Source organism: Camarhynchus parvulus, chromosome 3 (assembly GCF_901933205.1).
Source record: "Camarhynchus parvulus chromosome 3, STF_HiC, whole genome shotgun sequence".
Taxonomy (NCBI): Eukaryota; Metazoa; Chordata; class Aves; order Passeriformes; family Thraupidae; genus Camarhynchus; species Camarhynchus parvulus.
In genome coordinates this window covers 7,526,890-7,548,580 of record NC_044573.1, presented here as the reverse complement: position 1 = coordinate 7,548,580, position 21,691 = coordinate 7,526,890, and the positions used below count along the sequence as shown (strand labels likewise).

Genomic DNA, 21,691 nt, shown 5'->3' with positions numbered 1-21,691 from the left:
CCTGTCCCCTCTGCCTGAGAGGATGGACACCACCGCTGGTCTGAGCCTGGGGAATGCTTCACCCACTTTAGCTGTCCCTGAAAGGAAAAAAAAACCCAAAAAACTTCAAAAACCCTCATCAAAGCACTTCAAGTTTAGGCACATAATTATCTTCTCAAGATTTGGCCCGAACTGATCCCAGCCTACGCTCCTTCCTCTCACGCTGTCGTGACAGGATTTCAGTCAGAACACGCTGCTGTCTCTGCCTGCAGAGACGCTCGAGCGGCAGAGGATCCCCCCGCCAGCCGCGCTCCGCCGAGCCCGGACCCCCAGCTCATTCCGCCGGCGGGACCCGCCCCGGGTGGAGCCTCCGCGGGGCGCGGATCGCGGCTGAGGGGCCGGGCCGGGCCGGGCCGGGGGCGTTGCGGGGCTCGGGGCGGGCCCGGGCGCGGCTGCGGGGGGCGGCGGCGGCCCGGCCCCGGCTGCGTGAGGCGCTGCCCGCTCCGCCGGCCGCGCCGCCGCTCCGAGGGTCGCCGCTCGCCCGCCGGCACCTCGCGCCCGGCGGAGGGGGGCGCGGAGGGCTCTCCCCGCCATGGCCTTCACTTTCGCCGCCTTCTGCTACATGCTGTCGCTGGTGCTGTGCGCCGCCCTCATCTTCTTCGCCATCTGGCATGTGAGTACCCCAGGCCCGTAGCCCCCGCGCTGGAGGACGGCTCCAGCCGCGGTCCGCGGAGGGTCCCGGTGCCGTGAGGGAGCGGGGCGGGCTGAGGCGGGGGCGAGCAGCCCCCGGCCCGGGCGGCCGGGGCGCAGCGTCCCGCGGTGGGGCCGGGGCGGACGGAGCTTGCCCGAGACCTGTGCCTGGGGGACGGTGTCAATTACACTGCTGGGAGCGCACGGAGCCGCGGCCACGGGGGTTTGGCACCTCGGGGTCTGTCTGTGGCAGCCCGAGGTCTGTCCGTGGTAGCCCGGGGGCTGTGGGAGCTCGGGTTCTGTCTCTGGCAGCTCGGGGTCTGTGGCAGCTCGGTCGCTGTCCGTGGCAGCCTGGGGTCTGTCTGTCTGTCTGTCTGTGGCAGCCCGGGGTCTGTCTGTCTGTGGCAGCCCGGGGTCTGTGCCAGCTCGGTGCCCGGTGCTCAGGTCCCCGCTGTCCCGGCCCCGCGCTGCTGGCGGAGTTCGGCGCTCTCCAGGTAACACCATCTGCTTCTCTCGCCTGCGAGCAGAGCGCTGTGACGGGGAAACCGCCCCGTATCTGATGAAGCAGATACGGTGTTTTCCCTTAATAACTTCCTAAAAAGTTGAATGAGAAACTCTCTCGTCCTTCGGATGCACGACCCGCTTATTGTGGTCCACCTTTGTTAATTTCACTCCACAGGGCTGCTGCGCTGTTCTGGGTGTCTGTGGTAGGCGTAAATGTGTAACTCAGAAGATGTGAGATCATTCTAATGCGTAACTTGCAATTCTTTTGAACTGTTACATATTTTAGAATTAATTACACTTCGTGTGTGCTACACGATAACTCCGTGCTGTAAGCGTTCAGGATGGAGCAGGGTAAGTTGGAATATTGAGTGAGTCTCATGGATGCTTCTACAGCTCCCTGATGGACTATGATTAAAAGAAAAACCCTCCTTTGACTAACAAGCATGGGAGCTGCAGAATTGGTTTTTATTGAAGTGGAAGTAAAGATGCTATCTTAGTTGTATTTGTACTCTGAAAGAAATCCTTCTGTTGCAAGAGTGCTTTGAAATTTAATTATTTTGTACGCTTCGTGGGACTGTTGCGTGTTCTTTTTTTTATTATTTTTTTATTAAGGAAACCACAAAGGTGTGATGGTATTGCCAAGTGCTGTTGTGATGTCAAGTACTGCAGGGCTGGAAAGGATCTCCAGCAGCCAGCTACTGCACTACTGTGAAAAAAGGAGTAGTAAAATTTAGATTATTACTCATGTTTTCTCTCCTCCTCTTCTGCAAACCTTTAGGTCTCCAAAAGTGAGAATTCCACAGCTTCCTCAAGGGGCTTAGAGTTAGAAGTGTGTTCTCCTTTGAATCTCTAGCTACAAATTAAACTGCAGCAATTTTAATGGTTGTTTTATGTGTTTTAAGTCTGTCACTGTGTCCTCTTTTTTTGAGTCTGGAGTTGATGTTGTGTGAATTCATAAAGGACTTGTCGCAAATCTGGCAAATAATTCTCCCATAAATGACTGCAGTTACTGCGAATTTACTCTTAGTGAAACATTTTTAAACTTTCATTCTATAAACTCATGAAGAGCAATCCCTGAGTACAAGAGCTCTGTAAAGGCAAGTAGGAAAGAAAACCTTTTCTTGATACACTTATGTTTATGCTGCATGTTTCTTACATCTGTTAAAAAATTGTTGAGGGATTGAAATGGAAAATGGCTGGAAATGCTCTTGTGTTGTAAGAGCAAAAGAATTGGCACTACCTTTTCTAGTAAATAGAAATATAATAAAATACATGGTTTGTGAAGGAAAGTCATGGAATAACAGATTTAACTCCTTGCCAAAATAAACTTTTAGGTGTCCATGTTGTCCACATACACAGAACACAAGCATTTTTATTATCCTTTCTCTATGAACTGGTGCAGTCTGGTTTCTTCTCTAAGTTATGTATTGAGTCATAGGAGTTTCTTTCACCTTAAACATCTCAGTAGTGAAAATCTTCCCAAGAAACAAAACTCCTACTCCTTCCCCGTGACCTGATTTTTCTTCCACTATAATATACTGGTAAGGGACAGTAAATATATTACGCATAGGTTCTAATAATGGCAGAGGAGTGTTCCAATAATTACATTGTTCTGTTTATTTTTTTAAGCCATTCTGCTGCTAAGAATAAGTTGATGAATAATCTGAGTGTCCTATCACTCTGGAAGATTTCTGAGAATAAGAATTTATATTTTGCAAATTATTTTAAAGGATAAGAAAAACGGTAGCATTTGGACTTGATATTGTTCTAACCTGAAGCTGAATGAGGTTTGGGCATATATCTGGAATGATTTAACAGCAGATTAAGTAAAACTTAATTTTCTTCCTGCTGGCAAGTCAGATGAATTATGAGTTTCATTCATATTGATCTAATAAATATAATAAAAAACTGTACAACCAAAACAAGAGAGTAAGATGAGGACTTTTAGTTTTGGACACTGTGCTTTTCTGGTGCCTTTCCTCTGAGAAGTTAGACTGTCTGTACATTCCTGTGCTCCTTACTCTTGGGAAGCAGACAGAATGAAGCTGCTCAGAGCATTTCAAAGGAATTGAGAACAAAATGCACACAGTCCTCTGGATACCTGGAATATATTGTAATATTTTTCCTGCCTCTGGGTGATTTTCTTGTATAGGTAGCCAGAGGTGTCTGTCATAAAAAAACCTCCCAACAAAAGCAAATTAGATATTATCAGAAACATTTGTTTACGATAATTCCTGTGCAGAGCTTAATGTATTATTGCTGGAATTTCACTCATTTATATTCAATGGAAGAAAAAGGCTTGAAAATCTTCATGTACTGCATTAAACCAACGTGACACTCTGTGGTGCAGGAATTTTTACAGCATTTAGGTTTTTCAGTGACCACATTACCTCTGGGTGTAATGTCACAGTATTACAAACACCCTATAGAAGTGTGTGATACAACAGCAGAATTTGCTCTACTAACTACATAATTTGATATTCTCATCTGATCTTGTTGGAAGCTCAAGAACAGTATTAGTCCTCCTATTAACTACCACAGGCACTTTGTTTTGCTGCCTCAGCTCTTTTTCTTCTTTATATACAGCTTTTTACTGATCAGTTTTATTCCATTCCTAAATGATCTTGAACTAAGATTTTAGCTTCTTGTTGACATTGAACTGAGCCCTATCAAGTCTGTTTGAACTCCCAACAAGACTTGACACAGCACACTGATTTCCAGTATAGCTCCACTGAGTTGTGTCTCAAGTGAAGTTAACTGAAGTTGACCAAGTTGTGCCTTATTTCTCCTCAGTTAAAAAGGGATGTGCTTGTGTTGAGTCCTGCAGCACTATGTTCTCTTAAAGCATATTGGTTTTGAGTAATCTGAGTCCTTCCCTTCTGGTGATATTTTAAGATGAAAAGCCTTGCTTTGAGATTTGTTATTTAAAGGAAAGCTTTAAGAAAAGAGCTTTTCAAAGTGGTCCATGGCAAAGCAATTCATAAGTACCAAGAACATTACTGTTAAAAAGAATAGAATTTCCGTGGTGGGCCATCTCTTTTTCAAGTTGTACAAGCGTATCTTTGCATGTGACTCCTTCATAGCCTAAGGATTGCCAGAAAGTTTCAGGGGTATCATGCCAGTGAAAAAATTGGCAGTGCCAGTGTGAGAAGCTGTGCCACACTGGATGCTTTTTGGAGTATTTTGATATAGTTGAGAACAGAGATGACTCCAGGAACAGCCCTCTGGCACAACAAGAGCAGCGTGTGTTGAAAGTGATGGCAGCTACTTGAGCCAAGCATAAGGAGAATAAAGCAGCAAAAGATGGAGCCTTTTTGGTTTATGCCCTCCACACCACCTTATTTTTCTTTTGGATAGTATTAATCTTGATAAATTACTTAATATAACTTTGGCTTCACTTAACAGTTACAAGTTCACAAGTATAATTAAAAACAGTGGCAGGCTGTGACTGACCAGAGTGATATAGGCCAAGATTGACTTGTAGTTTTAATCAAAGCATCCTTTTTTTTTTTTTTGCAAACACCAGGGAATTAAGCCCCTGTGATCTGTATTTAGTGTTGTTTCTGCTAATGTCTTTGTGTGTTATATTTATCAGATACCTTGAGTTATCTATGCCTTGTTTTCTCATTTGCTAAGTGTGAGAACTAAACTGCAAGTACTGCCTGTCACTTTATTTAAGACTATTCTTAAAACGTCTTTGCTTTCTGACAGAAGGTGCTATACACATGTAAGATGTTGCCACTTCTGGTTTTTGTCACTGCAGCATCCTGGTGATGTGGACTGTGTTTTATTAGCACTCAAGTTTCAGTAGTTCAGGTAAAAAATCCAAAAGCTCTCAAAGAGTTGTGCATGTAGAATTTGATAAGTATTTGGTTTCTGACTTACTTAGGCTTCCTCATAAAAATCCTAGCCTAATTTTTGATAAATTGTACAGCCTTAATTTTGAAGATACATAAAAAGCACATAAGCTTGGCTTGATAGCAAATTCAGTTGAGCAAAATTATTTGTTCACAAACTGTGTGCTGATCTGTCAATGTTCTCTGTGTATCTGTGTCTTATTGTTTCTGTAACTTAGATTTGGAGGAGAGCTCTGCCCTAGCTAAAGCTGTAAAGGGATCTGTGATCTGACTTGAACCTGTGCTTCTCTCTGGTGAAGGCTGTCAGTCATCTCAATTTAACCTCTCTGCAATGCTTTAGAGCCTCTCTAGAAAAGAAAATCTGTAATTTCTTTGCAGACTTCTGGTCAAGCCTGAATTCTTTTTAGACATTAAAGCTCAGTACTGTTCTCTAATGAGTCATTAATGCATTTCTCTGAGAATGTTGGATAATTACCTGCTTAAAAATAAAATCAGATTAAGGCTCGATGAAGGGGAGCACAAATGCTATTGCTGTGTGTTATACATATTTCTTGAAAATATCTTTTCTTGACTAAGCAGCTAAGCACATTGTCCCTCAAGGTTTTATAGTCAGGACAGTTTAAGGAATGAGTCTGATATTTCCACTCTTTTTAAAGACAGAGCACAGCCAGATCGCCCTGGCTATAACATAGCTTGACAGTTCCCTTACAACTTTTCTTTCAGAAGTTTGTCACATTAATGCTGACAGACACATATTAGGCCAGGCAGCACAGGCTGTGGAGCAAACTGTATCTTTTATATTGGGAAAGAGGTATATCTCAGTTTAGTAACCTTGCCATGCTTAAATAATAACTAAAAAGATCATAGAATTCAGTCTGTGGGCTCCAGCACAGACTTAAGCAGGATCTCTGTGTATGCTTGAACTGTCATGATGAGATTTATTTGGAGAAAGATTTTAAATTGTGTGTGTTTGCCACTGGCTGTAATTCTGGATGCCTCACAAGTCACAGTGCCTCCATTATCTGTGTAAAATAAATTATTCTGTGGAGTCTCGTGCCTCCCACAATATGTGCAGAGAGCTATTTAAATCTTATTTGGTTGTCACTTATCCGAGGGGTTTTTGGTCTTAGGATTAGTTGTAAAATCTACTTACTAAAGGGATTTATATCCAAATTGGTAAAGAATGTATTTCTAGTGCTTTTAAGTAACTGCTATGCTTGTTAATAAGCAAGGCAATATAGCTGTCATATTTTATTAGACCATGAGTAAAACTCTTAGACTGAGTTGGAGGCATGAGTTTATAGCTCATTACATGTGTTTGTTTATTCAGCCACCACATACTGCATTAAATCAAATTTAAAACATTGAATTCAGCCTTCAGACCTCTGGCTTAGTGGATTACCCTCACCCCAACATAAATATCCTTTTAGCAAAGTATTTTTCAGAAGGAGGAGGAAGGTCAGCAGAGAATGTTTTCCATACAGATAACAGACATCTCTTTGACCCATTCCTCTTTGTCAGACATGCCCCTCATTTATGACCAGTGTGGCTGCTGACAGCTGGAGGTGACTCTACCAGGCAATGGAACTAGGTCTCATTTAAGTTGTAAACTGGGGATACTGGGAGGCTTACTCTTCTGGTGATGATAGTTTGGAAAATACTTCCAATTTCTGTGGAAACAAAGTATCTCTCCCACATGAAATAGGTAAAAATTATTATTATTTCCACTCTGAAAAGAGTCACTTAAAGTCACAGGGCAGAGTCAGCTGATGGGGTAAAGGCAGAAGAATGTCAAATACTGTTTGATTTACTAGGTCACCTTCCAGGGTTTCACAGTTGGAAGTTCCCTGTTCAAAATTCAACTTGTGACCATGATGGTGTGCAGAGAGCAAGAAGCAATTTTATTAACTGAATGGTTCCTGTATCCCTTGTTAGTAATTACAACTCTAGAAACGTCTTGTTCCTGATAGAATAAATGGTGAAAGGTTCATAGAATAATTTTGTTTGGAAGGAATCTAGGAAATCATCCAGTCAAATATCTTCTTCAAGGCAGGCCTAATTTCAAAGTTAGGCCAGGCTGCTGAAGGACCTGACCAGACCACTTATGAACTCCATGAGTGGAGAGATGAAACACTGCCTGGATGGATGAGGGGAGAGCCGTGGATATTGTCCACCTCAGCAAGGCTTTCCTCACTGTCTCTCACAACATCCTCACAGGCAAACTCAGGAAGTGTGGAGTGGATGAGTGGACAGTGAGGTGGATGTGGAGCTGGCTGAATGCCAGATCTCAGAGGGCTGTAACCCATGGCACAGGAGAGCGGTGTCCCCTAAGGGTTGATACCGAGCCCAGTGTTGTCTGGCTTACCCATCCATGACTTGGATGAAGGGGCAGATATGTCCTCGGCAAGTTCACTGGTGGCACCAGGCTGGGAGGACTGGCTGATACCCCAGAGGGCTCTGCAGCCTTCAGAAGGACCTCAGCAGGATGGAGAGAGGGGCAGAGAAGAACTGCCTGAAGTTCAGCAAGGGTAAATTCAGGGTCTTGCACCTGTGGAGGAATAACCCCAGGCACCTGTATAGGCTGGGGGCCAACCTGCTGGAGAGCAGCTCTGTGGAGAAGGACCTGGGGGTCTGGTTGGACAGCAAGCTGTCCCTGAGACAGCAGTTTGTCCTTGTGGCTGAGGAGATGAATGGTATCCAGGGATGCATTAGGAAAACTGTTGCCAGCAGGTCAAGGTCCATGATTCTGGCCCTCTGCTCAGCCCTGGTGAGGCACATCTGGAGAGCTGTGTCCACTTCTGGGCTCCTCAGGACAAGAGAGATGTGGAGCTGCTGGAGTAGGTCCAGTGGAGGCTGCAAAGGTGATCAAGGGCCTGGAGCTTCTTCCTTCTGTGGAAAGGCTGAGGGAGCTGTTCTGCCTTGAGAGGGAGCCTCATCAATGTCAGTATCTGAAGGGAGAGTGCCAGAGGTTGGACCAGGCTCTTCTAGAGTGGTGTCAATCAATAGAACAAGGGGCAATGAGCAGAAGCTGTTGCACAGGAAGTTCCACCTGAAGATGAAGGAGAAATTCTGTACTTGCAGGTAACTGAGCACTGGGACAGATTGCCCAGAGAAATTGTGGAGTGTCCCTCATTGGACATATTCCAGAACCACGTGGACACAATCCTGTGCCGTGTGCTCTGGGATGACCTTGCTTGAGCAGGAGGTTGGACCAGGAAACCCACTGTGGTCCCTTCCAACCTGATCCACAGGTGCAATTTCTGACTTTTACATCGTCCTCGTGGTGCATTTCCCTGAGAAAAGTTTTGTGCTGACTTCTGTGGAACCCACCCCAGGAAACTGAATGCAAGATCATGGAGCAAATCCTCCTAGATGCCATGCTAAGGCACATGGAAAAGAAAGGAATGGTTGGTGACAGTCAACACAGCCTCACTAAGGGCAAATCACACTGAGAAATTTGGTGACATTTTACAACTGTGTTGATGGATGAGGGAGGAGCAACAGGTGTCATCTGCCTGGACTTGTGCTAAGCATTTGACACTGTCCTGAGTGACATCCTTGGCTCTAAACTGGAGAGACATGGATTGGACAGATGGATAACTCAGTGGAATCAGCTGGACAGTTGCGCTCTCAGAGTTGTGGTCGGCAGCTCGATTGTTGAGACAAGTGGTTTTCCTTGGGGGTTGGAATTGGAACCAGTGCTGTCAAACCTCTCTGGTGACACAGAAGGTGGGACCAAGGTCACTCTTGGTGGGTTTAATGACACCAGGCCATGGGGTGTGGTCAATATGTGGGAGGGAAGGGATGCCATCCAGAGGAACCTTGACAGCTGGAGAGGTGTGTCACAAAACAACACGAAATGAACGACACTCACACACTGAGATGTCCAAGGCAAAAAAAATGCCATTTCTGGACCTTGATATTTATAGAATTGTAAAAGTGACAATGGATTGGAGGATGAAATTCCTGCTTCTCCAACCACACTGGTCAAACTAACGGTTCATCAATTCTCTCTTCCTCCAGAAGGGAATGCAAAACAATCATTATTTACATGAAAGTGCGTAAGAAACTCCATTACAAAAATGTAAGCATCAGAAGGCTTAGAAGAACTTCAGAAGAACAGGGCAACAGAGGTGGACCTGTGTGAGCCTCATGACATTCAGCAAGGCCAAGGACCAGATCCTGCACCTGGGTCAGGTGCACCCCAAGAACAAACACAGCCAGGGTGGAGAATGGATGGAGAGCAGCCCTGAGCAGGACTGAGGGGTGTTTGTTGATGAGAAGCTCAGCATGCCCTGGCAATGTGTGCTCACAGCCCAGAAACCCAGACATGTTCTGGGCTGCATCAAAGGAGATGTGACCAGCAGGTCAAGGGAGGGGATTCTCCCCCTCCACTCTGCTATCCTGACATCCCACCTGGAGTGCTGCGCCCAGCTCTGGAATCCCTAACGTAAGAAGAACTGTTGGAGTGTGTCCAGAGTAGTTCCACAAAGATGGTTTGTGGTTTGGAGCACCCTGAGAAGGGTGAAAGAATTGGAATTGTTCAGCCTGGAGAAGAGAAGGCTCCAGGGAGACCTTACAGCACCTTTCAGCACTGGAATGGGGCCTACAAGAGAGCTGGAGAGAGACTTTTTACAAGGAACAGAACAAGAGGAAATGGCTTTGAACAGAGGGTAGGTTTAAATTCAGAGAGCCATCAGTGCACTCTGTGAATGCAGGACAAAAGTCTTTACGTTTTTCTCAGCTTCCCATTGAAAAGGTATTGCTATAAAGCAAGGATTTATTTTAGGATTGTCATTGTGGAAAGTTACATTAAAATCACAAAACATTTACAATGGAAGTAGGTTTTCTCAGCAAGATACTGCAGGAATGCTGAACTTGTGGCTCCAGTTTTGATAATGTGAGCACATGAAGCAGAACGTCGGGGAGATGAAGAGGTAGTGCCATCACTGAGTTCTCCCATTGTACACGGCTCACCAATGTAACAGCTCAAGAAAAATCTGAGTTAGTCTTGGGTCCTTTTAGTATTTCTATGCTTTTGCAGGTCATGTCATATTCTAGCTGTCAAATATAGGTTGGGTTTTTTTTAAATACATCCAGAAGTCTTAGCACATTGCTGGAGAAACCAAAGCTTAAAGAATTAAGGAAACTGACAGTGAAATTAGTGATAATTAGTAACTTATAGCCCTTGCAATTATCTCATACCAGATAGTGTGCAAGTGCCAGGCATTGTTGATACAAGCACCATTTTTTTAATAGAATGACATTTGATTTTTTAAATGCATTTAAATGCCAACCATCTTCACGCTGTGTGTGAGTCACGGTTTCAAGTGTGTAATTGTTTAGTCAATCTTCTGTTGCATTATTATTTTATCACGCTATGAGTTTGGGCTAAATAGTTCACATTGTATCACCATCTAACTAGAATCTTCTTTATACATTCACAGAATGGGCATTTATGAGCAAACATAATGAAGGCTCCACTGAAATCAATTTGATTGCATGTGCTTCAGAGTTGTTCTTCCCTCAGTATTATATAAACACTATTAGCAGATCCTTTAGAAAATTGATTTGCTGATGATCCAAGTGACAGGCCTGTTTGGAGCTATGCTGAAATGTATCTTTATCCTTAATCATGCTTTTGTCATTAAAGTAAGGAGTTTTATGAGAACATGGCTGAACAGATGAGGATGTTTTTGGGTGTTGTTCTTTTGATCTCAGTTTTTGATCACTTTTACACGTTGTTGTGTCCCTTCCCCTTGCCTCTTTTCTGCACCCACAGCTCCAGTGCTGCTTTATTGCTTCCCCTTGCTTTAGCCCTGCAAACACAGCTGTGTGGCTGAAGGCCATTTCATATCTATCTGTGTGTGTGTCTTGGCCTTGGAGTTATTTCCTCCAAGTTCTGCCTGGCCTCTTTTTGGCCAAGAAAGAAAACTTGGGAAGGTCTTTAATGTGGTCATCCCTGCCTGGTGCTGCCTGCATTTAGAAGAGCCCCTGCTCCATTGTCCTGCCTCTTGCTGGTCCAGCTGGGCTCCTGCTGTGCCCCTGAAAGTCAGGAAGCACAGATCCAGCAGAATTTCTGCCTCCCACAGGCTTCTTTCTGAGACAGCTTTAGTAGAACCCCACTGCTGAGTGGGTAATGGGGAATAAAAATGATGTGGGAAGGGAGAAAATGGAGCTGTGGGAGGGAGGACTTCAGGGAGAAAGATGTGAAGGAAAGAGGAAATGAGAGGAAAAAAATCCGTGTATGGCAAGGGGGCTAACAAGAGGGAAGATTGCTGTGTTCTCATTTGGGAGGCAATTATTTGGGCAGAAGAGGCTGCCTGAAGCCAGAAGGTGTGGTTAATTCAAGTGTTGGATGTTTTTGGGCAGCCCATGTTATGAGTCTTCTGTGTGGGTATGGTGTAATGTGTGACATGCTTGAGCAGATTTTTTAGTGACAGAACCCAGATTCCTTTATGTGACTCCTGGGTTTTGGTGCATGTGCATAAATTGCTGCTTGTAGGAATGGAGAACATGGGAGAGGGGGGAAAAAGTATCAGCAGCAATGAGAGGAAAACTAAGGAGTGTGTGGGGAAAAGGAAGGTAATACTTCTCCCAAGCATGTATCAGCATAACGGAACTTTAAAATATCAAAATAATAACTTGTAGCAATGTGTAGGAGTCTTTGGAAGCTCAAGAAAAGAACAAATTGTGTTGTGGTGATAAGACTGGATACTTGCTTAGAGGCAGCACCAGCCAGCTGGCCAGTCTCTCACCCATGACTTTTATCTACTGATACTGAAAAGAATCTTCTCTTTTGATCTCGTTCTCTTACCGTCTTCTTTGGGGCAAATATTTTTTTCTAGTTGTACCTATTTTGGTACATTTTCCCATCTGTTTACTACCCTTTCCCTGAATTTATTCTGCAGAAACAGTCTGTTTATTCCTAGCTTTGGATTATCAGCTTTGAGCTGTTAAGTAATAGAAAAAGTGCTTTGGTTCACTTTGAGAATAATTTATGAAGATAGAGCTTTGTGGCTGCAATGCATCTGTGTGTTTCTCCTTGCATATACTATAATTCTGATAAGAACTAAAAGTAGAAACATTGCACGGGAGCACACTGAATTTAAAGTGAGATAGATTGGAGATTATTTGTAATTTTGAGGAAAACCAGGCCACCTTTCCTGCTCCCTTGTGCACCTGGCCAGCCTCTTGTACAGGTGTTTCACCAACTCATGTCTAGCCTGTCCCCAGTTTGGTGTGGAAAAAACTGGATAGTGAAGAGTTTGGCCTATGCAAGTAGCAGATGTACAAATCTGTAGTGGTGCATCTGTGATATAGGGGCTGTGAGAAAGACATCAGAGTTGTTTAATTTCTTACTGTGTTTTCTTAGTCGAGATGGAGTTTAGTATAAAGAGAAGCAAGGGCAAAGCAGTGCTATCTCTGGTGCTGAAAGCAGAGTTCTGCAGCCTCTCCTGGACATGGACAGAAAATCACACTGCTTTCATCTCCACCCGCTTGCTTGGGGGACCTGCAAACCAATTCATCTGCACTAGATATTCCCTGAATCACAGATCTGAGTTTGACACCTCAGCTGTAAAGCTTGGATCCAAATTCCCATCATTTCCTCTTGGCCCATTGAAGACATCAAGACTAGGGGTGAAGTCTTGGCCTAAGTTTATACATATGCTTGTTGAGTTTATCTGCAGATGTGGTCCTTGTTTACATCCTTTCCAGGACAGAAGACAAAGCTGGTGCAAGAATCTGTATGACTTTGTTACAATGACCTTTGCTTTGATCAAGGCACTGGAGCATCTCCCTTCTGAGAGAAGACTGAGGGAGCTGGGCCTGTTCAGCCTCAAGAAGGGACAACACATTGGAGACCTCATCAAATGTCTGTCAGTATCTGAGGGAGGGTGCCAAGAGGACAGAGCCAGGCTCTTCTCAGTGGTGCCAGTCAATAGGACAAGTGGCAATGGGCTGAAACTGATGCACAGGAAGTTCAGCAGGACTATGAGGAAGAATTTTCCTGTGAAGTGATCAAGCACTGGAACAGAATGGCCAGAGGAGGTGTGGAGTGTCCCTCCCTGGAGATGCTCCAGAGCCATGTGGACACAATCCTGTGCTGTGTGCTTGAGCAGGGAGGTTGGACCCACTGTGGTCCCTTCCAGCCTGACCCATTCTGTGATGCTGTGATGCCTTTTCTTAGTTTGCTGAATGTGTGGCTGTGACGGGGAATCCTTGCTGTAGCAGGTTGTTTGCTTTTCAAGTCCTGACCATCGCATCTAGTTAATACCTAACTAAGAAGTGACAGCATTCCCAGTAATGACATGTCAGTTTGATGTCACTGGTGCTCTGTGAATAACTGATCTTGGGGTTTTGGTGCTGAACTGAAGAGATCAGAAGCAGTTAGAGACTGAAATGTTTAAAAGGTTTTGATCTTGTTATCTAAATTGAAAAACCTGTTTGTTTTATAAGGAATCCACATTAAGTACCCCAGTGCATGTAGGAGGAGGAGACCATATGCATGAAGAGAATATTGGCAGCATACTTGTGTCAAAAGCACAAGGAGTGTGGGAGATTTATACTCTGTTCCCTATTGCTGCAGAGATTCCACCTGTATTTCCCCCAGCCTACAATGATGCATAGATATTGTGCCTTTGGGGCTGGTGGGAAACACTGTCAAATTCTCTGTAAGATTTTATTGGAAGAAAGAGAAGAGCACAAATGCAAGTGCTTGGGAATGCCAACCATACCTGCTGCCTTTGGTTCAGACCCTGACATTAACTCACCACTGACCCATGGAGTCTTCAGCCAACTGAGATAGAAGAATAGTTTCTACCACACTGAATGTAATTAAATGGAAGTATTGCATCTCTACATCCAAAAAAGCTTCCCTTCTGTTCAGAACAATGTGGTGTATGCTCCAGTTTAGGTGCTAATTGAAAATGTGGGGGTTTTTTTCTTCTTATTGGTATCAAGTGTTTGTGTCCCACTGAGGGATGAGTTGTGGAGTGTGTTTGATTCACAGAACACTGCTGCCTTCTGAACTGGTTCCCTGTAGTGAATGCAGTAAAGTAAGGTGATAAAAAAAAAAGGGAAAAAAAGAAGAATTGTGACAACAAAATGATGAAATCCTTTGAGAGGGAAAGAAGGATGGCAGTCTGGACAGACCTTAAAAATTCCTCCTCTGCTGGAGGTCTGTTTGGAAATGTGTTCTAGCTGCAGGGAGCAAAACTATTAACCTATTTAGAAGCAGGCTCTGTACAGCTATATTAGCATCATCCCTCCTGCACAGCTTGCTGCTTGTCTTCCTTCTCTTAACAAAATGCACTTTATATGTGCACAGCTGAATTTTGTCTGGCTGCATTTCAGCTGGTGTAGACTGGAAGACAGCGAGTGGGTATAAAGTTGTGATAAAAGCCCAGGTCATCTCTGTCTGTGGTGAATCAGTGGGACATTTGTCTCTCTGCTGCAGGAGGGCGTTGACATCTCAGTTTCAGGATGACTGGGGAAGATATTTCAGTATCTGTGGTGAGTGAGTGAAATCTGTGACCAGAGTCCTGTTGTTAGCCAATAAAAACTGTTTCACCTTGCAGTTAGATGAAATTATTTTTAAAAGTCCATTTTATACGAGTTGTAGAAATCTGTCAATAGATGCTTGTCAAATCATCCTTCTGGAAACATTGTGTGCACAACAGAATTTTGCAGTTGCTGAGGGTTTTTTGGTGGTTTTGTCAAAATTAATAACATGAATTCTTTACATTCAGGAATCAGTTTGCTTTTCCAAACTGTGATCTGCAGTGTTGCAATAATAACTGATACCATGGACAGAGTAACTTTCCAATCAAGGCACTCAAAGCTTGGTACAGTGTGGTTGTATTCCTGAAGATAAATTTCCTTATTTTTTCCCAATGTGGATGGAGTTTTTCGTGCTTGTGCTAGTAGGTGTGAACTGTTTTGAGTGACTGCCAAACAGTTATTCTTGATTCTTAGTGGTTTCCCCTGCACCTCACTGCAGGCTTGGAAATCTGATTTCGTGTAGCTGTTGCAGTGATATTGCTTTTGTCCATCTGTATAGAGTTGGGGTGTTTTTTAATTTTGCTACTTTTTCACTTGCATAGTTTTTATCTATGCAGGGAAAAATAGAGGTGTAAATATAGCAGTTCAGGCTGGCATGTTTGTGCACACATGCTCTCAGCAAAAGAGCCTTCCTCTATGGATATTCATCAGTATTTACAATTATATCTCTATATTTCCACTGGTAGGTAGGAAATAATTTTGAGTCATGTTTACAGAATGAAGATTATGCATTTTTAAATTTGCATACTGGACTTTCTATTGGAAAAGCCTTAGGATCTGGCTTAAATGCTGGAGAAATTACATTAAGATTTTCATTACTTTAATTAGCTTAAGCTTCCAGTTAGAGCCTAAAAAGTTTAAATCATATTGTCCTAAATGCAGCATCTTTTACAGAAAAAGAACTTGAGTAAAGGGATATAGGCTGGGTGCTCAGGTGTTTGTACAGCACTGGATAGAGCCACATTTTGGATTTCTGTGTGGAGGGTTGTTTGATGGTGGCAGCATGTGAAATTCAAGCTAAGTAGAGCAAGGAAATGCCATACAGTTGTTAGTGTGAAATCTGACAAATAGAACAATTTTCTACCCTTGAGTGACTTAAAACCATTTGCAACCTTAATCCAAAAAGGCTCTGCTCAAAGCAGTGTTCTGCTCTAGAGATGAACAACAGCACAATAATCAGGCAGAAGTGCATGGTTTCACTTCTCATGTTATTAGTGTACTGACAGTATTCTCTCTTTCCCTTAAACTTTATATGGTGCAACAATCCAGAGGCTTTGGTTCTTCTGCCACCGATTCTGTAAATAATTTAATTTCTTTGAGCTTCATTTTTTCCCTTGTATAAAAAATGGAAATTATATTTTCCTTTGTTAAAGCCTTCATTGCCTTGGAGGCAGATTTATAACTGCAAAACATTGTTAATTATTATTGTTTACTTTTAATAATATGCGGTGAATTAATTACTCAGAAAATGAAAGAGAAGAAAGGAATACTTCCCATCTCACTTTTTTCTTTGCCCTTGATTTGGCTCTATTGCTAAGGCTCTCATCAACACCAGCCTGTCAGATCCACTGGTCTGGGAAGCCACTGTGTGGCATAGAGAGGTATGTGAAAACCAAGACTGGAGACTTCTTTCCCTTTTTTAATAGGAGATGCTTAACAAGTGGATATAGACAGGAAATACAACATGATAAAAAGCATAAAATTCACTGGAATTTGGGGGAGGTTGCCCCTCCATTCATACAATTTTGAAATATCTTTCATGCTTGGTAGCATTAAGCAGATTAATTCAACCAGAGGGCAAAGAGGGATGAAGAACACCTCATAGATAAATTTCTTGTTCAGGTTCATTTACTATCACGATAAGAATTGGGTAGCAAAAAAACATTCTCTCAATCTGTCACTTGGTTGTTGCCCCTGTTCTCTGTAGCTCCTTATGGGCTCCCTCACATCCAGGCAGTGACTTCTCTTCCCTTCCAGGTCCTTTTTCATTCCTCCCTGGCTGACTCTTACCTGACTGACATTTTTTCAGTTGCTGCTTCTGCCCAACAAAATCCAGCCAAGTACCTCAGCCAATTTCCTCATGATTCAAACACATTTTCCCAACACAGTTAATATCTCTGTGCATCCATTGCTGGGCAGCCATGAAGTTTAGGAGCTCCTAATCTTCCTCCCTTCTGTCCAAGTGCTGACCTGCAGTCAGCCTGGGTGCTGTGAAAGCTGCCTGGGAGAGTGCAGGGGGGACAAATTGTCTAAAAGAACCATTAAAGACAGTTCCTTCAATATGGGATGGTGGTGCATTGACAGGGTGGTGGCAAGGGAGCATATGTTAGGTGTTACTGTTCTGTTCTGTGGTTGGTGTGCTTGTCATCAAGTTCTGTTTTATCTTAACTTTCCTGAGATGCCAGTAGGCAATAATATCCAACTTCTTTGCTGTCACTGCATTCACACCTACACCAACTTCACTGCCACCCTAAACCACCACATTCTCAATTAAAATATGTTTCTGTAAGAGCTCAGTGATTTAAAAAAAAAAAAGTATCTTCCCTAAAAATGAGATATCATAGCTAATTTCTAACATCAAGTGAAATTTTCATTTTGGTGGGTACATAAGCATAAAAAGAAAGCAAAATTCATGTTTGGTTTTGTGTGAATACTTCCTTATTCAAAACTGTTATGGTCTCTCTGATAAGCAGAGAGAGTGCAGGCAATTAAAACAAATTTTATAAATTTACTTGCAATTGAAACATGTATTGTCATCACGATCTCATTGATGCATTATGTGTATAAATTGGGGCAAACTCCTTGCTGGCTTGTACTGGGAGTTTTGAGATTTGCAGATGGTGTGAATCACCAGAGACTGCAAGCAGTGTTTTTATAGAACTTCAGTTTTATTAGGTGGAAAACACACACAAGTACTCTTCTCTCACCAGGAAAAAGCATGGCTAGGGCAGAGGCAGAACAAACTTCCTGCAGTGATTTGCAATGTGGATTCACAGGGAAAATTCCCCAAGACAGAAGGTAATGCAATATCCATTGTCCATTCAATCCCTGGCCTGTTTCTGCAGTAATTATAAAAAATGTTGCTAAACATGATGCACTTTTTCTTTTCCTCACAGGGCTTTGCAAGTCAACAGATAACTTGGTGTTTTGGGTTTTTTTCCTTCAAGTTGCTAGATAAATGTCAGATGGTCCTTATTCTCTGTCTATGAAGCTGTGTACAACACTAATGTTTACTAACAGAAATAAATCTCTCCATTTTGTGAGAGCCAGTCTCTAGTTTTCACGTTTCCATTTGGAAACATGTTTCCAAATTCTGTTCAGTACTGTGACCAGGGGCTGGTCATTTTACTTTGGAGCAGTGTGTTAATTGTGTGGCCTTTGCAGAGATTGGGTTGCTGATGTCCATGCACGTGCATGATTTGTAGTCTTGATTGCCACCCTCCATCAAATTAGATTGGATAGCTGAAAGATAATGAATGCTTTATAAAATACATTCATTTCCAGGGGTGAAACTATGTCATTTCTTATGCAGTGTCCTGCCTGGGATCTATTTCATTATCTCAAGGTGAGATGAGATGAACTGCTCAGCTCAGGATGCTGTGAGTGTGGCAGGTTCTGAGGTGAAACAGCCCCTGAGAATGTCCAGGTGCTGTCCTAGAGCATTCAGCACCTCTGCTCAGCAGATGTGTGGGAATCAGTATTATTGGATTTGTGGGGTGCCCCGTGGCAGGAAGGAATGATGAATCTGACTCCATGTTCTCAGAAGGCTAATTTATTATTTTATGATACTATATTATGTTAAAGAATACTAAAGAATACAGAAAGGATACTTACAGAATGCTAAAAAGATAATAAAGAAAACTCGTGACTCTTTCCAGAGCCCTGACACAGCTTGGCCCTGATTGGCCAAAGAGTCAAAACAATTCACAGAAAACCAATGAAACAAACTCTTGTGGGTAAACAATCTCCAAACACACTCCAAAGGAGCAAAACACAAGAGAAGCAAATCAGATAATTATTGTTTTCCTTTTTCTCTGAGGTTTCTCAGCTTCCCAGGAGCAAAATCCCGGGCAAAGGGATTTTTCAGAAAATATGACAGTGACACAGGATGAGCTGCATCCAGCTCAAAAGGGAGCAGGCACGAGGTTGTTCTTCTTTCTGTGGTCAGAGCACTGCAGCTCCCCTGAGAGCACTGTGAAATACTTTGTGCAGACAAGTACTTGGTTATTTGGGGTTTGGATGGGAAAATGGCAGCTCCAGCCACTCAACGCCCCAGGCCATTAAACTGCCACAGAATGGGAGTTATAACTGAAAGAGGAAGATGTTTCCTAATTAATTATGCAAACTCTGCTGCAGTACAGCCCAGCTGTATTTTCAGTAATATAATGTATTTGTTGCACAGTTACTCAGTGTGTTGTGAGCAACTGCTACTCTTAAGAAACTACAGTTTTACTCAGTTGTGGTTTTAGATTTAGGACAAACCACATTGTAAGATCTAAAAGCAATGAAAAAACCCCAACACACCCCACTCCCAACAACAAAACAGAAGAAAACCATGCACCCAAAATGCTTTGGGAGTTTCTTTGTATTCCTCTAATTCTGAGCCTGCCTATACTTTATAGTTTTTCACTGTAACTGAGAAATAGGAAACAGGAATGTGCTTTTTCATAAATTAAAATAGGTATTTTCATGTCATCACTAGACTTCTATTTCTGGAGATTTAACAAAATATAAAAATATTATGGAACTTTTTTTGAATAAATTGAGGAGAACTTATTTTTGTCAGCCTCCTTCCAGAGAGACACTGAAACTTTCATTGAAGAAACTTTCCTCCAGTCATGTGTGCTTGAAACCAGACCTCAGTCTCTTTCAGGTGTAGCAGGAATGTCTCTTAACATTGTCATAACTTGCAGGCGTCTCAAAAGGTTTGTCTTTGAGACTGTTGTGTTTACACTTACTGGTTCTGTGAAAACCATGTGCTTAAATACCTGTCAGATGTGTTTCACTTACAGATAATGCAAGCATGACATAAATTATGTGCCAGCAAATAAAGAGTGGGAGTTTGGCTACAGAGCTGGGAATGCTGGTGAAGTTAAAAAAAAAAAAGAGGAAAAAAAAAGAAAAATATAAGTAAACATAAATGTGCAGTATATTTGAGGCTAACCTCTTTTCCAACCTTCCTCCTTTCTGTAAGTGCTGATATCCAGCTGCAAAGAGACACCCAGTTCTGTGTGTCTGACTCACCTGTTCATGTGTAACCCTCTTAGCAGTTGCTCCAGCTGGAGGATATGAAGACCTGTCCAAGAAATATTAAATACAGAGGTGTCATGAGCCTTATTCTTCACAAATGTACTGCAATACCCCTCACAGCTTCTCTCAGTTGCTCTTTTACCATTGCAGATCTAATTCCTAACTTGGAAAGATGCTGCATCCGTAGGGAGAAATGCTTCACTTGTAATCACATTTTATAGTTCCCTTTGTGGTTTATTCTGCCACTTTGACTTGTCATAGTTGAATAAATTGAATTCTGTGGAGTTCTCTTGTAAAGTGCCACACTTTTGATTTTTAAATGTGTTTCAGTGGGATGAATGCAGCATTGGAGCAGGATGTGGAGCGGTGCTGAAATTCATGGATTGTAGCTCTGGGTTTTATTCTCGAGCCTCTCGCCATATTATTGTGATTCAAGAACAGGCCATTTTCAGGATTTCTTCTCCTGCCTTCCATCTCTGTTAGATGAATGTGTTTTGGCTATGCAGCAGGTCTGTGCTGACACCCAGCTGGTTCCTTTCTGAGCAGCCAGGCTGCAGGCACGCTGTTACACATCAAGGAATGGCTGTTGCACTCATCTGCTAATTACCAGACCTGCTGCCTTGTACTTCCATCATCTTTTATTAAGAGCAGACACTTTAGGCTGTAAAGTGTCTAAAAAGGAATCAGTGTTTTAACACCTGTTTATGTGGTGCCTGTCAGGGAGCTTTCCTTCCTTGGGTGAAGCAAGACAAAAGCAGCAGAAAAGGTATTACTAGAATGCAAACACCAAGTTAAGAATGTGCTTTGAGATCTTTGAAGTGAAGTGTACTGAGGATTATTACCGCTGTTTTCTTTCCAAGAAAAGAGTCTTCCAAGAAAATGCTAGCTCTTCAATAGGTCTAACTGAAGATCTTCCAAGAAAATGCTATAAAACACTATTATTTTTATAGACAAATTGTCTGCTGTACTTTAAAAGCACCAGTGATTTCCAGGATGTCTCAATCCATCTGTTAATGGAGGAAACCGAAGGACCTGAGCAAAAGACATCTCTCCATTAATGAGGTCTGAAGTAAAAGTTCTAAAACCTGCCAGAATTTAGGAAGGGCATGTTTGCTCTAGAGTGCTTTGCCTTTTGAGGAGTGTGCTTGTTAATGAATAGCAGCTTAATGGTGAAGCTGATACTAATTCAGAATTGATATCTGAGGTAGGCTTAACAACTAATAAAAACCAGGATGTTTATGTACTAAACCTGGAACGTCATATCAGATGCATCTCTGTGTTGTAGGCAGCTAATGACTTTTTCCATCAAATATGGAGATGTATTCGTTTGTGAAGTAGTTTTATGTCATGTGGAAATCTGAAAAAAGAAATCTTGCTGATTTGAAGGAAGAAATATGGAAAGTAGCAGCACTGAAAAGGCTATAGATATGATTTTGCAGAGTGACAGATTAATGAGTTCTAGGTGTCATACGTAGGAGTATCCCATGTTTTGTTTTAACTACTTACTTCTAAAGGGAGTGTGTCAGGGAAGCTATTTTCCCATATTTTCCCTGGAAAGTGAGGAAGGCAGGGAGTGCATCTGATTAGTCCCTTAAGGAAAAGAAATGTTTGAAGGAGCATTCATTACAGGACTTGAAAAAATTGTTTTTCAGATAATTGCATTCGATGAGCTTCGGACAGACTTCAAGAGCCCCATCGACCAGTGCAACCCAGCCCATGCAGTGAGTACAGCCTGGGGGCTGGGGCTGCTCCAGAAACAGGGAGCACTGAGCTGTTGGTGAAGGATGAGTGTGGAAATGAACTGGGAGTCTCTTGTGAAGTCAGCTGTGGTTTGGAAAATTGATTTA

The 21,691-nt window shown here is 42.7% G+C and overlaps 1 protein-coding gene across 1 annotated transcript in view; it reads left to right on the top strand.

Annotated features, from left to right (window-relative positions):
* The first annotated feature begins 496 nt into the window (after positions 1–496).
* Positions 497–21,691, top strand: part of CNIH3 (cornichon family AMPA receptor auxiliary protein 3) — a 44,295-nt gene continuing 23,100 nt past the window's right edge. The window contains exons 1-2 of the mRNA XM_030945616.1: positions 497–652; positions 21,497–21,565. Coding sequence (XP_030801476.1) covers positions 572–652; positions 21,497–21,565 — 150 coding nt within the window. The 5' untranslated portion in view covers positions 497–571. The remainder of the gene's footprint in view (positions 653–21,496; positions 21,566–21,691) is intronic.